General features: G+C 32.2%; 1 protein-coding gene across 1 annotated transcript; it reads left to right on the top strand.

Annotated features, from left to right (window-relative positions):
* The first annotated feature begins 5,402 nt into the window (after positions 1 to 5,402).
* LOC143042982 (uncharacterized) lies at positions 5,403 to 17,527 on the top strand. Its single transcript, XM_076215482.1, has 3 exons — positions 5,403 to 5,566; positions 15,863 to 17,358; positions 17,501 to 17,527. Exons 2-3 carry the CDS (start codon positions 15,868 to 15,870, stop codon positions 17,525 to 17,527), a joined length of 1,518 nt encoding a protein of 505 aa, XP_076071597.1. The 5' UTR covers positions 5,403 to 5,566; positions 15,863 to 15,867.
* Positions 17,528 to 17,538: the final 11 nt, after the last annotated feature.

Below are 17,538 nucleotides of genomic sequence, written 5' to 3'. Positions count from 1 at the left end.
CCGGCTAGAAAAATAATTGCACTGTCCCAAAGTATCTATGATCACTTATGACTTTTGATACCTTTTTTGATTTTTTTCAGTCATGAAATCTTATACAAAAATTCATTGATTACAAAAAAAGAAGAAGTGGTATTATTGCAAATGAGAAAATTCTCCACAAGAAACCAAATGACACAGAAATTAACAACTATAGGTCACTTTACGACCTTAAACAATGAACAAAGCCCATACCGCATAGTCAGCTATAAAAGGCCCTGAAATGACAATGTAAAACAATTCAAACGAGAAAACTAGCGGCCTCAATTTATGTTAAAAAAAAAAAAAGAACGAGATACAAATATTTAACACATAAACAAACGGCAACCACTGAATTACAGGTCCCTGGCTTGAATGGTCAGTACATATTAAATGTATTTTCATACTGAAATTAATAGAAAACAAAAAAATGGGAATTTTAGAAATAAAGGAAGATGAATGAAATAAAAAACAAATTCCTGTCCTCAGGTACCTATATAGTTATCAAAGGTACCAGTAGCCCTTTTCACAAAAAATCTTAAAATAAATTTTACGCCAGACGCGCGTTTCATCTTCATAAGATTCATCAGTGACGCTCATACAAAATAGTTATAAAGCCAAACAAGTACAAAGTTCAAGAGCATTGAGGATTCAAAATTCCAAAACGTTGTGCCAAATACGGCTAAGATTATCTATTCCTGGGATAAGGAAATCCTTAGTTTTTCGAAAAATACTTTCAACCACGCTCTGAATGCCCGCGATTTCGCGGGTGTGTTCTAGTTGTTTTTAATCGTTTAAGAATGATTTTATGTGCATCGAATTAGTAATCAAATGATTAACCGTAGTTTCACTTTCATTGTTGACATTCTTTTTCTTTAAATAACCAGTACACGTACAATACATGCGTTGTCAATCTCTAGCTAGGGGTTAAATGGAAGTTCACATGAATACTGATTTATAAAAAGGTCGACTCATTCACTTGCAAGTGAATAACTAATTATCAATGTTTCTTAGCGTAATTTGACAAAATTGAACCTTTTTGGCTGCAAAAAGCGAATTATTATTTCACTATTTCACTTTCATTATTGGTTGAACAGAAATAAATCAAACTTTAGATTTGTTATATATCTCGTAGCTAGTGCCCCTTTAAAAGGATTGTAGAAATTAAAAACCCATAAATAGGAAAAGATCAGACAACGCCATGATTAAAAGAAATGATATATTCAACGTATACGAATTCTTCACCAACACAAAGAAAACGTGTCATTAGGGAACAGTTATTACTTTGAATCATTTAACGGGTCTGATCATTTCTAGGAATGAAAATAAGAATCAACACTTTTTCCTTTAGTTCTTATTATGATCCAACTTCATTGTTCATTCTCATGCATCATATAACTTGCATTAACCCGATTGATTGTTTTTTATCTATACCATGATATTATTTATAGAAAAAAAATCTTTAAATAATGCAAAATGAAAGATTTTAATAATCTAAACAGGGATCTTTCAACAATATGACCTTATGTCATTGCTAAGCATGGTAATTGCAGGACATCCAAATACTTGTTATGACATTATAATATAAACGAATTAACAACCCTCTTATTTTCAGATTAACTGTGTCTATATGTTCCTTGTTTGAAATCTTTTAAATTTTGTTCATATGACCACTTGTCAGATTGCATATGAATTGTTTGTGAAATATTCTTCTAAATATATTGAATTTTAATTAATTGACGATTTCAAATAGTATGTTTGTTTGTATATGTGAATTCATTTGAAATAAACTAGGATGTATCAAGAAACAAACTAAATCCAATGGATGTGTACTGATTGATATTTAAGTCTTAGATACATTATATTTTCTAAGTTGTTATTGCATTGCACTAGCTTTCAGTAATTGCCTTCTCACTAAATAAAAATGTTGACTTTCATGTGATTTGATACAAAAAGAGTCAAATACTTTATAAGACATGAATTGCAAATTTCTGTCATAGCTCTGCATGCCCATACACAGAACCATATGTGTGTGAAACATTTGCCTGTCTGTATCAAAACTATTTCATTGTTATTATCGGCAGCTTGTCTTGATATTTTGTATTTAAGGTCATCCCTTTCATGTCTGTCAGTGCACAAGTAATTTTCACAAGATATGTAATAATAGAATCGGAATTATGATATTTAGAGTCATAATTACAAATTCTCATAATATTCGCAAATGACGCAAAGTTATGTCATAAATTAGACATTTTTATTATATTATGATGGGTGAAAGAAATAAATGAAGACAGGTGGACTATTGTATATTTTTTTATCCGAAATAACACTTATATGCATGCATATTAAATGCAGATTTTTTTCTTCAAAAAAGTTTTTTTAAAACACATATACATGTATATATTATAAGAAAAACGCTCATTTGTCCTGTTATACCTGCCAGTAGCAAAAGCCCTTAATTAGTCATCTTTTGCTCAGGCTATGTGTTTTCCCTTTTCTTTTAAATTTGAGTCTGAAATACAATACTTGTTTGATAATGTAAAGAAAGACTTTTTTCGTTTTGTTTAGTTATTATCAATTTTCAATATACACAAACATTGACTGGTTTTTTTTTCTACGGGTTTGTGTTTCTGATCGAAACATGCGTAGCTTGTAACTATTTGAACTGACAAAGTTATACGGCGTTTTCATTTATTATTTTAAAGACATTGAATTTGGACTGGAATTAGAAGGGCGCGTTATCCTCTTTTTAGAACCATGTCCCTGGTGTCATTACGGTTTGTAAAGTAATAGGGGGTGTTTACAAAAATGAGTAATTTTTAATTCGATCCTATTGGCTGATAAATATTTACTGCTCAACTGCTCACGTATCAAGTTCAACAAAAATATTGAAATATCCTTTTATAAATTCCCTTGCGTTTCGACAAAACATGTGTTCAAAACTAGTTATTCTCTTAGGATCGAATAGGAAACATTCTCGTAAAATCTTAACAATATTGTACTCAATCATTTACTGCAAAAACATTAAATAAGTTAAATAAATATCTACTCCGTTAATCAGTAAAGTTGTATTATTTAATCAAAGAAAAATCTCATCTCCAAAGATCATTTAACGAAGGCAGCCTTCAAGTAAACACATTCCGTAGTAATATCATCGGTGTTCTTATTCACACAAAAAGAACTGCTGTTTGTTTTCCGGAACTTTTTTTGCATAGGAGGGTTCATTAAAACCTCTCTTTGACTAATGTAGGCCTATTGTCTATTATAAATTGGTTATAAATTAAGGCAACAGAACTATATCGCTGTTTATAGGCCCTCAATCAATTGAGAGAAATCAAATTCAGGGTAACAAAATAAAACCGTTCAAAACACATCAAATATAAGAGGAAAACAACGGAACGACAGAAACACTGAAGTACAACAAAAATAAAAGCCAACATATATAGAAACAACTGTTATCATCTTGACTTGGTACAGGACATTTAAAGAAAATATGGTTGGTTGAACCTGAATTTATGGCTAGCCAAAACTCCCGGGAAAATATTGATAAACTACACCACTACGTGAAGTGAACACAGCACAAACAAACACATGAACACTCAGCACAGAGAAAAGCAAAAACAAACAACATAATCATATTGGTGACAGGGTAGCTGCATATGACTTCGACTTTCTCTCTATACCAGTAGATCTAGCCTCGAACCAATAACTATAACAAGATGTGTTATTTACCCTGTTATATTACATCCTTAAATTCTACTTATGGTATCCCAGATTATGAGATTATACTTGTGAGGTTACTGTTGTGAACTAATTATGAATAGGCCCATTTCGAATTCAACTCGTTGTAGTGTTAATATCCCAAATACGTAAGACTTTAGTATGTTTTCATTGATGAAAAACATGTAGCATAATTAAATCAGGTTTTGATTACATGCACTTTCAAGTTCATGTAGGTCTTGTGCGGGCGGGTTAAGTATGCATACACCACTTTCAGAATGTGAATTTCATTAAGAATAATCATCAAAGTTGCAAAAGGATTGCTTATCGTTGATAAATCTGTATAAGTAGGTAATCAATATTTAGAGTCGGCATAACCTTTAAAAACAAAGACAACACATATATTCTGTTCAATTCATAACCAACAAGACTTAACAGTACTAACAAGCCAATCCATCTGCTGCATATCAGACCCAAAAGAATCAGTTCTGCATGTATTGAGGGTGGTAAAGGGTTATTTTCGTGCAACGTGATCGCCGTTTTTTATTTCACGTTCAACGTGTTTTTACTTTTTTATTTGACGTTCTTTCGTGCAAGACGGGTATCTCGTTCAACGTGTTCTGCTTATTTAATTTTACGTGCATCGTGATTTTCAAAGTCTTATTTTGCGTGCTCGGTATTTTTCAAATAAAATTCAAACACTTGGCAGGGATCGTCAAGAAATACTTTTTTAAAAGTCGTAAACCAATTATATCATAAATGTGTATACTAAATCAGGGATATAAAGTAAAACAAAGAGTTAAATATACAAGAAGACAGTGACTCAGTCACAAAAGGTTCAAATAAAAGTATTTATTTTTCGTGCAACGTTCATTACAGAAATTATTTCATGTTCAACGTGAAATTATATCTTATTTCACGTTTTTTTCGTGCAAGCACCCCCCCCCCCTTTACCACCCTCTGTATTGAATGCAAATATATATAATTTTTTTTTTTTTTTATCTCTGACGACTTTGTTGAGGAAGCGATCTTGAAAAGAAATGAAAAGTGTTGATGCCTATTTAAAGGGTTTACCTCAAAAACATCCTGTTTATTGTAACATCTTTCGAATTTTCATAAATCAATATTTAATTCTGTATGTTCGTTCTTCGTCAATTTGGTGGATGAACTTTAGCGCATTTGATAGAAAGGTTTAAAAAATTAGAGAATTAAGTACAAGTTTTGAGTCAAAATCCGATATGGCAGTCTGTTTTAAAAGCAAAAAGCACAGGATCTGATGGTGGTAAAGAAATACCAAACCCGAAATATGTAATTTTATAATCTGTAATACACTCATCTGCTTCTTGACATTGAATTGTATTGTTGTTAAATTTATCTTGACTCTAATATTTATTACTAAAGTTACTTTTCCTTTACAAGGTAAAACATTTTCAAATCTTTTAACAGCCTATACAAATCTTTAACTGTTTTGAATTTGGCTACAACGCATATGTAATTTGTAAGAAGTTTATTTTTAAGCCGGAAAAGCTTGTTAGAAGTGATTAATATAATTTAAATCTTAATTAAACTTATTTCACCAAAATTATTAATAATATGCATAATTAAAATTCATGTTGTGTCTTCTAATTATTACACAATACCGTCATTTGTTTTATTTATAGTAATATATAGCCCCTTTGACAGTATGCTTTGGTCTAGCTCCGTGATGAAAGGTGACAGTGTAATGACAAGCAATGTGCATTTTAAATCGGTGTGTGTGGAAACAGACAGTGCAGGAGTTAGCTCACAGACTGAGAGCACGTGGTTTAACTGTATGCTGACAAAGACTAAGGTATGATCCTTTCATTTTATTTGTTTATTATAAACATACTTTCAGAAAAATATAACACTAAGAACAACGATTTTGTTAATGATTTTCAGTTAATTAAGGGATAATAAGAAAAAACAGAACTTGTCCATTATAAAAATTATGCAGAGTTATATATTTCTTATATCATAGTATATATGCCCGTAAGCTGTTGTCTTCGGTTACAGTTATTCAGATCGTTTGTAACTGAGATCTATTCCGTTTTGTTCGTCCAGTTTTATCGGTGGTTAATTAACAGATTTGTTAACATTTTTCCCCAAATTTAGCTTTAAAACTTTAAGTCAATAAATTTAATTGTTTAATCATAATCATATTCCATATAAATTCATTTCGTGGTTCTAACTTGGTTATCATCTAAATTCAAAGGAAGCTTTCACCTAATTTTCAAAACATAACTTCTAGATTAAGATTTAAAATGCATAAACAGTATATTTCCTGTGACACTCTGAACTGCTTTTTCATAATGGAAATCATCTAGATAAAAAGAAAAAACTGCTAAAACCTAGAACATGCAGATTGTTGCATTTGATGTTAGCTCAAGTACAGTTAAAGTGTCACGTAATATTAGGTTTACCTTTTTGTGCTTTTTTAATGGATTCTTCATGCATTAATTCTTTCGTTTATTTTAAGCTGTTGAAATGAACCTTTTTTTATAATGTACGCTTTCATTCATAAAGTTGTGATAATGACATTGTCGTAAATCTAAATGTTTTCAAACATGAACAAAGGTGAAACATATCTACGTTTTCCGAAACGTATCACGACTTTGTTTTTAATATTATTTATTAGCGTTAATTGTTTTTAAAGATCCACTTAATTTAAAGCATCACAGTTTGAAATAAAAATTAGAAATCATTGTACAATTTATAATTAGACAACTATCAATTTGAGATAAGAATGTCTAACATCTAAACGAAAATGTTATTGTCCACGAGGGCATCACCAGCCCAGTAGTCACCACTTTGGTGTTGTAATGAAGATCAATTATATGTTCATTTTTATAAATTTTCTGTTACAAACCTTTGAATTATTCGACAATCTCAGGATTTTCTTATCCCAAGAATAGATTACCTTAGCCGTATTTGGCACAACTTTTTGAAATTTTTGGGTCCACAATGCTCTTCAACTTTGTACGTGTTTGGTTTTCTAACTATTGTGATCTAAGCGTCACTGATGAGTCTATATGTAGACGAAACGCGCGTCTGGCGTATTGAATTATAATCCTGGTACCTTTTTATCCCTATAAAGTTTCTTAAACTCGCGTTAGATAGATTTAGAAATTATAAAGAAACTGACCAAATGTTGACCTTAAATTAATGTTAATTTTCTATCCTGTTGTTTACGTTCCTTTCAAATATAAGTATCCTCACGTATGCAGATTGCATACATTCTATGCTTTTGGAGCGTTTTAACATTCTCAAGACGGGACAAGCGCTATGTTTGTTTTAAATTTATAGTGTTATTTTCATTTCAATTTCTATTTTAATCTAGAATATTGATTGCTGTAACGATAAAGTATGTTGTATATATTAACATCTGGATTGAACTGACGAACTCCATTGGTAGAAGGCTAGAGATTTATCATTAAATTTGTTAGACACAAAGTCAGTTAGAAATTATGGAATGACTATTTTTCTCGGATGGAACTGTTAATGGCATATCAAAATCTAAAAAATTACAATCTTTCTGGGATGGAACTGTTAATGGCATATCATAATTTAAAAAGGGACAATTTGCCTTGTATTTATTTCACAACGGCCATTTCTTTAAAAAAAAACATTAATCTTAAAATTCATAGTTTCAAAGACTAATATGTGTACTTCAGAATGTTCGAACAAAAATGGTGAAACTGCTTAAAGATATTTTGTCGTGTAGATAGATTTGCCAACCAAATTGAGTTATCTAAACGTTATTGGTATGAAATGTTTACTAACCAAAATGTTTAACCAAAGCATATATTTATTTCAACATTTGGTTTTTTCCGAAAAAAAATTTGTATTAATAATTAATAATATGAAACATTTGATAACAGATGATTTAAGTGTACCAGTAAAGAATAAGGCATTTGTTATCACATAGTCCTTTTCACTATATTTTGGTGTTTGTTTTTGTTGCAGTTCAGTGTATTTGTTATTCGGTTGTTTTACTGTTTTAGTTGATGTATTTCCCTCAGTTTTGGTTTGTGACCTTATTTTATTTTTCACTTAATAGATTTATGACTGCTTAACAGCGTTACACTACTGTTGCCTTTATATATACATACAGACTATCTAATAGGATTTACCCAAGGTAAAGAGCAAAAATACAAAACTCACAGGAAAATTCTAACATGGAAAGTTCTTTAACAAGTTGCAAAAGACTCAAACACATGAAACGAATGGTATAGTCATTACCTTATGGTTGCAGTCTTGTAATTGACTGCTACATAGGCTTACATGCAAAACAGCTGATCTTTGAAAATAAAAAAATCAAACATGCTACATAGAAAATAAATTCATGTTCATATCATGTATGTACTAATGTGAAATTGTGATTTAATAGAAAAAAAGTGGGTCATGCCACGAAGAATAAAAAGTTACGTAAACCTGAAGTCAAAACATTTTTTTCTACTTTCTGTTTGTTGTTTTTACTAGGCCGCACCACTTCCAGTAAACATGATATCCTTCTACTTTCCTGGATTGATATCCCCCAAGAGATGCAAGATTTTTTAAAAGTCTATATTTATGTTTCAATTCAGCATAAACCTATAATCAAACAGAAAAAAATAAATTTGGAAAAAAAATCAGAAAAATATGCACTATTTTATTTCCCTCCATGTTTTGACATACACCGAAAACTGAAGTTGTAATACAAGACTGATACCTTATGTGGAAAATTCTGATTTTCAAAAAAAAACTGTTTGAAGAAATAAAAACTTATATCTTGCTGAGTATCTTTTGATAACGCTCAAACAACACACTTTTGATTTCGGATCAAGTTATAGTGCGATTACTCTATAATTTTAAAAACAATTATATTGGGTTTTGTTGAATGCATCATTCAGAATATTGCATTATCAAACGCGATAAAACTATTTAAAAAAATGGTTCGTCAATAGATAGGTTAAGGTTTAAGGTTACGTTTTATGCTTCGATAAGGGTTACAGTTACGGTAATATTGGTTTAAGATATACGTAAGACTAGGGTGAGGTTTAGAGTTATAGTTAGAGCTATGTTTAGATGATAGGGTTATGAATACAGTAAAGGTATGGGTAAGGGGTTGGGTACAGGTACAGGTACAATGCTAGGGTTATGGGATAGGTATCAGGTTAGGGTTCAAAGTAAGGGTTCAAGGTTTGGATTAAGGTAAGGGTTCAAGTCAGCTCAAGTTTAAAACGAAGATTAAAGTAAATGTTCAGGTTTTTTGTAGGTGCTTGCAATATAAATAGGTTTACGGTTCGAAAGTAAATTGTTTCAAAACATGAGACGAATTGATATATGAAATGGTTGATATTTGTTAAATCGAACTGTATATATTTTGTTGATACACTATTTTTAACTGTTGCCAAATGATTGTTAAACATATAACAAATTGATATAACGAATACTAAATTTTTGTTCTGTTGACTTGCTAACCTCTCGGCTTGTTGACCAGTCGACCAGTCGATTAGTCGATCAGTCGATCTTACGTCCAGTCGACCTGCATTATTAACAAGTCAATTTGGTAACATTTCGACCTGTAAACAATTTCACCTGCTACTATAATACCTAGTTAACCTGTTGATCGACAGCGAGACGTATGACTTGTCTACCTGAAACAAATTATCTGGTAATTGCTATGCCCTGTCGACTAGTAGGCCTGTCTACTTACGTATATACTGATATTTTTACCCAATGACCTGTTTAGAAAAAGAGGGACGAAAGATACCAGAGGGAGAGTCAAACTTATAGATAGAAAATAAAATGACAACGCAATGGCTTAAAAAAAAGACAAACAGACAAATAATAGTACAGAAGACACAATATTGAAAACAAAAGACTCAGTAACACGAACCCAACCAAAAACTGGGGGCGATCTCATGTGCTTCGGAAGAAAAGCAGATCCTGCTCCACATGTGGCACCCGTCGTGTTGTTTAAACTTTTCTCATTCGTAATTGTAGTGTAAAATGCGAGTTTTGAAAGTTAAGTTTAGGCGCAGTAATTTGTGTTACTCAAATCAATATACAAAATATTCTCAGAGTAACATAAACATAAACTATATATTGGTATATGTTATTTGCCTTTCTCAAGGTTCCCATGTGTCGAACATCCACTGTTTAATTAATCCCAGTGTTATAATTTGTCATATATCCGTTGTTTAATGCGGGTTTTTTTTTTTTTGTCAATTTAAACATTTCAAACATTCTTTCATTTATGGGTAGACTGTACATAGATAAATTCAGCCGTATAGGAAAAGCAAAGTGAGAATGTTGAATTTGATGTATGCCTTTTTGTGCTACTTTGTTACATTTGTTGTTTATGTAGTGATATTAAGATGATAACACAACATTGACTGTTGTACCCCTATTTTTGACATTTTTACTCTTTGAGTATGTTTGTTTTGTTCATGCATCGTTGACAATGTAATGGAATTTGATGCGACTGTCATACAAGTGAGAGGTTTAGCTAGCTATAAAACCAGGTTCAATCCATCATTTTCTACATTAGAAAATGCCTGTACCAAGTCAGGAATATGACAGTTGTTATCCATTCGTTTGATGTGCTTGGACTTTTGATTTTGCCTTTTGATTTTTGATTTTCCCTTTTGAATTTTCCTCGGAGTTCAGTATTTTTGTGTTTTTACTTTTTTCTGTATGAAGAATATTCATTATTTTATACGTTATCTGGTTATCGAAATGTTTCTATATGTCGAATATTCATTGTGATATACGTTATTTTTAAATCCCAAGGTTTTCATCGGTTTATCTGTCCATTAAGGTATTTATATGTCAAATACTTGTTGTGTAATACGCTATCTGAAAATCAAAAAGTTTTCATTAGTCAACGTCTATTGTTTAGTGCGTTTTCTAACCATTCCAAGATTTCCACATGTCGCATATCATTTGTGTAGTGAGTTATCTGACATTCCCAACGTTTCCTCAAGTCAAATATTTACTGTTCAATACGTCATCTGACAATCCCATGGTTTACATATGTCGAACAATCATTGTTCAATCCGTTATTTTTCAATCCCAATGTTTCAATGTTCTTCTCGCATGATTTCATGATACTAAACATGTTAAACCCCGTCGCATTTGCGCGCCTGTCTAAATTCAGGCACCACTAGGCTTTGTTATTCATGAGTGTTAGTTTTTGATTTAGTTTCGTGTATATTTTCGAAGTTTAGTGTTTCTGAACAAGTAAACACAAAGATTTAGTTAATAGCTGAAGCCCGCCTTCTGGAACGGAAATTTTTCGAAAAGTTGTTCTATGATCTGCTCTATGGCGGAGATGTTGTCTCTTTGTCACATTCCTTGTTTCCATTCCTTATTGTATTTGATACTTTATCTTTAAATTTCAACGTTTCCAGATGTCGAAATGCGTTATCGGCCCATTCCAATGTTTTCATTATTCGAACATCCATTATTTAATGCGTTATCTAACAATCCCATATTTGCCATATGTCGCAAATTCATTATTTAATATGTTATTTTCCGTGCCAAGATTTCTAAAGTCGAACACTAATCGTTTAATGCAATATTTGCCAGTTTCAAGTTTAAATATGTCGAACATCCATCGTTTAATACGTTATCTCTTAATTCAAGGACTCCATAAGTCGAACACCTTTTGTTTAATATCATTAGTTCAATAGTGTGCTAGTGACCTAATACGGTATATATATGGGGTCAGTAAATTCCATATGGAATTTACTGACCCCATATGTACCGTATTACGTCACTAGCACACTATGTAACGAATTTATCATACCGACTATCTTAACGTGTAAAATTTAGACTAGTGACCTATCAAAATGAGCAAGTTTTCAATTCAGTAAGCATTAACATGGAAACTACTCCCTTTGATCCTACAAAAACAGATGCCAACAATGACAACCTGTTAGATTTAAATGTGTTTTATGAATTTATTTAACTTTATCATCACATTCTTCGTCTGTTTAAACCTTTAAAAAAAATTCTCAGTACTGTTTTCTTTTTCTAAAGGGACGTAACACCACTAATAATCGTGTATGAAATCAGCCCCGCCTCCTTATTACCTTATATGGAATATAAAGGGACGCAACTCCACTACTAACCTTGTATGAAATATGCCCCGCCTCCCAACTAACCTAATATTAAATATACACGGTTTCCACGAGGACGCTTTTAACCAATCATATTCCTAGAAATGTATAGGAGGTAATATAATATATATGTCAGTTCCAACGTTTTTTATATGTAGAACACACATTGCTTAATGCGGTACAGTGAATTCATTAATTTACGTCAAAATGAGTTAGTGTGAATTTAGAAAAACGTATTTTCAAGCCTATAGAAAATGTTTACTTCGTTTACACCTATATCCATGACATACATGAAAATAATACCAATAATAATTATTAGTTCTAACGTCTCCATATATCGAACATTAAAATTGAGAATGGAAATAGGGAATGTGTCAAAGAGACAACAACCCAACCATAGAAAAAAACCACAGTAGAAGGTCACCAACAGGTCTTCAATGTAGGGAGAAATTCCAGCACCCGGAGGCGTCCTTCAGCTGACCCCTAAACAAATATATATATTATTTCAGTGATAATGAACGCCGTACTAAACTTCAAATTGTACACAAGAAACTAAAAGTAAAATAATACAAGACTAATAAGACCAGAGGCTCTTGACTTTGGACAGACGCAAAAATGCGGCGGGGTTAAACATGTTTATGATATCTCAACCCTCCCACTATACCTCTAGCAAATGTAGAAAAGTAAACGCATAACAATACACACATTAAAATTCAGTTCAAGAGAAGTCTGATGTCAGAAGATGTAACCAAAGAAAATAAACAAAATGACAATAATACATAAATAACAAAAGACTACTAGCAGATAACTGACATGCCAGCTCCAGACTTCAATTAAATTGATTGAAGATTATGATTTCATCATATGAATATCAGACACAATCCTTCCCGTTAGGGGTTTAGTATCATACCATCATAACATATATGAGAAGAACATAACCCGTGTCATGCCAACAACTGTTTTTTTAATAAATGTGTTTAGTTCCGATGCAAAAACCCTATAAGTAAATCAATATTAATCTGCTAGTCGCACGGTTTTCAAATTAAAATCCCATTGTGTAGTCCATTTATTGTCAATTCCAACGTTTTCATTAATCGAACATTCGTTGTTTAAAACGTTTATCCCACCTCGTTCAACTCATGACGTTATGATTGGTTAAATGCCTTCAGATGGTAACGCTCTGTAGATCCGATTGGGGTCAGTAGATTGCATATGCAGTTCCTGACGTCACGTTTACTACAATTGATGAGTCATATATTGATGTTGCTGTATTTTATTGTTTTAAAAGCGTTTTACAAAACGCGGCAGGAAAAATCCCGTGAGCGATAATTTCGTTTTACAGTTAATTATCGATCCCCTTCGGAAGGTAAAGTGTAAGTAAAACCAGGGGAGATTCGGCTTTCGACTTCATGCCCAATCGAATTGACTGGCCCTCTATGAATCTGTAGGGGGTCCGTAGTAAACCATATGACTTATAATCTGACAATCCCCAGGTTTCTTTTAGTCAAATATTCATTGTATAATGCAATATCTGCTAGTCCAATTTTTTTGGGTATGCTTTTGAATGTTTCACGGTGTTTGCATTAGATTCTTAAATGTCGAATTGACATAAATGGAAAGTCACTCAGTTTAATCGTATGACTATAATGACATTATAATGACAATATGATAAATATCCAATAGTATATTCGTAATGATTGTAGTAGTATGTGTATTAAAAATCAACTTATTCATTAAAAAGATGTTATTCAACATAAGACAAACGAACAAATACATACATAAATGATATATTATATTAGAATATCATATATTATATTATACATCAAATTCATAACAACATCTTAATGGTATCCTTGACTTAATGTTACCGCAAATTGGTAAACGAGTTTTACTATGGCGAACAATGCATAAAGTATGTAAATAATAAATAATATACATAATGATAAATTAAAACAATCACATGTATGTTAAAGTCGTGTTAGGGTGACATGTTTATGTTTACTTTAATTTATATACCAATTAAGATTAAAATTAAACAAAGACAATTATGAAAATTTTATAACAAAGTAAATAGCTAGTAAACACGTTGTATGTATTAAGTTTACAGACACAGATAGGACAACCATGTACAGATCAGAGTAAGATAAATCCGTCTCTAGGAAGAGCTCACAAATTCATATCCCATTTCATATATGAAAAACAACCTTCTGACATGATGCAAACTAAGTGTATTTGGGTGGTCATCGAATTTCAAAGAAAATTCTGTACTATGCATTAAGAACTTAACACGTTAAACGTCGGTTTTTATACATTCAGATACTAGTATATAGTAAAATACACATTTCTAAATAAGGTCTATAAAAATAGGCATTTGTCGACGATCCGTCCACCGAATGTTTGATTTCGTTAGCATTTTTATTTTCATAATATGAAAACATCAACTGGTCAGATTTGCATTTAGCTCACAAAAGATTGCGTTATGTACGAAAAATCAATCCGGTGACCACCTTATATTTTTATAACATTTAATCGGAAGAATGTAGATATCATAATGTATGTGGACGATTTTTCGAATATCACATATATTTTACGTAAATTATATACATTTAGAAACTTATTTTGGGTTCAATATCTTTTCATCGATTATGTTTAAAGAGTTAGAATAGCTTACCATTTATAATAGAATTTAATATTTTATGGCAGTGATGATATATAAGTGTATGAATAATCTAGTAGCACCTGAATATTTATCTGAACTATTTTCAAGCTGTTCAACTGTTATTGAATATGCATTAAGATCATCTACCCAAAACAATATATTTGTTAAACGATGTGAAACTAATTATTGTAAAACAACTTTAAAGTATTCAGGAAGCTTTTTGTTGAATTTTTAGCCTTAACATTTGAAAGAAAGTAAGCGTGTAAATAAGGAAATCTGTCTATCTCATCTCTTAACGACACAAGAAGAGGACTTTTTGTAGTTAAAATGCTATAACTTTACTGTAGTAATACTTTTTCATGTCAGTGGTATTGGTCTATCTGTACTATACATGTATTCTTGTACACATGCAGTGTAATAGCATTGTGTTTTGTTTATCTTTGTGTAAAAATATCACGTAGATGTATAAGGCCTTTGCGTGGATTAACTGTATTGTTATCTGTGTTACCTTCTGAAAATAAAGAATTTAATATTATTATTAGTATCTGCATTCGTGTTTCGTGTTTGCAGATATGGTTAAATTGATGTAAAAGCTCTAAAATAAATCATTAAAAAAATACAAATCTGTGTACAATAACGTTTTTATTTAACTTGATTATGATATTTAAACAATTTAACCACCTTTTTTGGTCGTTTAAATTTGTCTGAGAGAAGATGAATTTAATGGTTTTTTTTAATAACATCTTTATTTGTTACTTTTGATAATACCAGTACCAACGCACTGGTAAAAGAGAAAAAGATCATACATTGTCAGATGTAACGACTTGGTTATAAATCAAAGTTAACCTTTATTATAGAAGCCATAACACTTTTATATACACTTTAGTTGATGAAATATGTCACATAAGTATCTATAATATTTAATTTCAAACTTAATTGAAAGATGATTTTTTCCTGTTTGATTTAAGGCGGGATAATTGCTATGAATCAGAATATCTAAGTTGTGTTTCAATTTTTTGTGAATATGAATGTCTTTCGTTCTTTGAAAACTTTTTCAAAGTGATTGTGTACAGGAAAATACACGTTACTTGTAAGCGTTTCTGCTCAGTATTGAATAATTTGATAGAATCTTCCATTTAACCATTTAATTCCAATGATAACACTTTAATACTATTTTCTATTCACTTTCTTAGAATTCGACATCGTTACTGTGTTATGACTCATAAACCTTCAGTCTTTTTTTCAAATTTTATCTATTAAATTTACTTTCCCACTACATGCGTCACTAGCCTAAGTTGAAGAAATGTTTTCCTTAAAAGTTTATTTTCCTATTACATTTCAGATAAAATGAACAACCTCGGGATTGCACTCATCTTTATTGTTTATGTTCAGTATGCGTATAGCGCCACAATAAAATGTACTGTAAACTGTGATAAAGCTAACTCCGGATTAAGTCCCGCTGCAAGCTTCCCTTCCGGTAATTTGATGTCTGCTCCGGTAATAGATGGCCCTTCAGACTTTGTTGGATCAAACGGACCTCCAGCTGGACCTCCTATAGATACCGGGCCTAGATATAAGGAGGTTCGCAAAACACAAAAGAGAGGTTTCGCTCCACTTCCTCCTCACATTCAAGCTTGCATTGATGGCAAAGGTGGAAAGAACTGTCATCGATATGCAAGATTGAACACGGCCGCAAACAGAAGGAGATTCCTCATTAAAAATCGATCAAATTCAAGAAAAACTAAAATCCGATTTATACAGAAAGAGGAGGATAGATCAAAATCATCAGCTAAACAAGGCCAAATGTCTTCAAAAAAACTGAAAGAGAATGCTGAAACCTCAATTTCAGATAACGTGAATTCTCTTGTAAATTCATTAGTTAAAGCATTAGATACGGGTAAAGACGTCAAACTTTCTGTCAAAAGCGGTAAACGTACCAGAAAAGACGATAACAGTTCTAAAAGTGAAAGTAACATTTCATCTAAACAGTCCAACTCAAGTACCGCTGTTGTATCTTTCTCGCCGTCAAAAACGTCATCAAGTGATAAGTCAAGTAAACATTCACCAGATGAACGATCGCGCGATTCAGACAAACTAAAAATATCAATGTTTTCAGGTAAAAAAAGGGAAAGGGATGGTTCTGATTCAGTAACGATATCTGGAAATTTGCCGTCAGCATCAAAGACACAGGCTAGTATCGCTAGAAAAAGGTTGTCTAAAAATATATCTGGCTCTTCTATGAGTGGATCATCAACAACACAAACGCTATCTGGTTCTGAACAGGCATCTTCTCCGTCTAGAATAACATCCACGGCGGGAAGAGCTTCGTCGTTGTCTGGAATGACAGCTACTACACGAAGAGCACCAACGTTTTCTGGAATGACATCCGCTGGAGAAAAAATTTCATCATTGTCTGGAATGACAGCTACCACACGAAGAGCACCATCGTTTTCTGGAATGACAACCGCTGGAGGAAGAGCTTCATCTGTGTCTGGATTGAAATCTGCTACAGGAAGAGCTTCATCTGTTTCTGGATTGAAATCTGCTGCAGGAAGAGCTTCATCTGTTTCTGGATTGAAATCTGCTACAGGAAGAGCTCCATCTGTGTCAGGATTTAAATCCGCTAAAGGAAGAGCTTCATCTGTATCTGGATTTAAATCTGCTGCAGGAAGAGCTTCATCTGTGTCTGGATTGAAATCTGCTACAGGAAGAGCTTCATCTGTTTCTGGATTGAAATCTGCTGCAGGAAGAGCTTCATCTGTTTCTGGATTGAAATCTGCTACAGGAAGAGCTCCATCTGTGTCAGGATTTAAATCCGCTACAGGAAGAGCTTCATCTGTATCTGGATTGAAATCTGCTGCAGGAAGAGCTTCATCTGTGTCTGGATTGAAATCTGCTACAGGAAGAGCTTCATCCGTGTTTGGATTGAAATCTGCTGCAGGAAGAGCTTCATCTGTTTCTGGATTGAAATCTGCTACAGGAAGAGCACCATCGGTGTCAGGAATGACATCCGCTCCA

This window comes from Mytilus galloprovincialis, chromosome 8 (assembly GCF_965363235.1).
Source record: "Mytilus galloprovincialis chromosome 8, xbMytGall1.hap1.1, whole genome shotgun sequence".
NCBI classification, from domain to species: Eukaryota; Metazoa; Mollusca; class Bivalvia; order Mytilida; family Mytilidae; genus Mytilus; species Mytilus galloprovincialis.
This window is presented reverse-complemented; position numbering and strand designations above follow the sequence as displayed.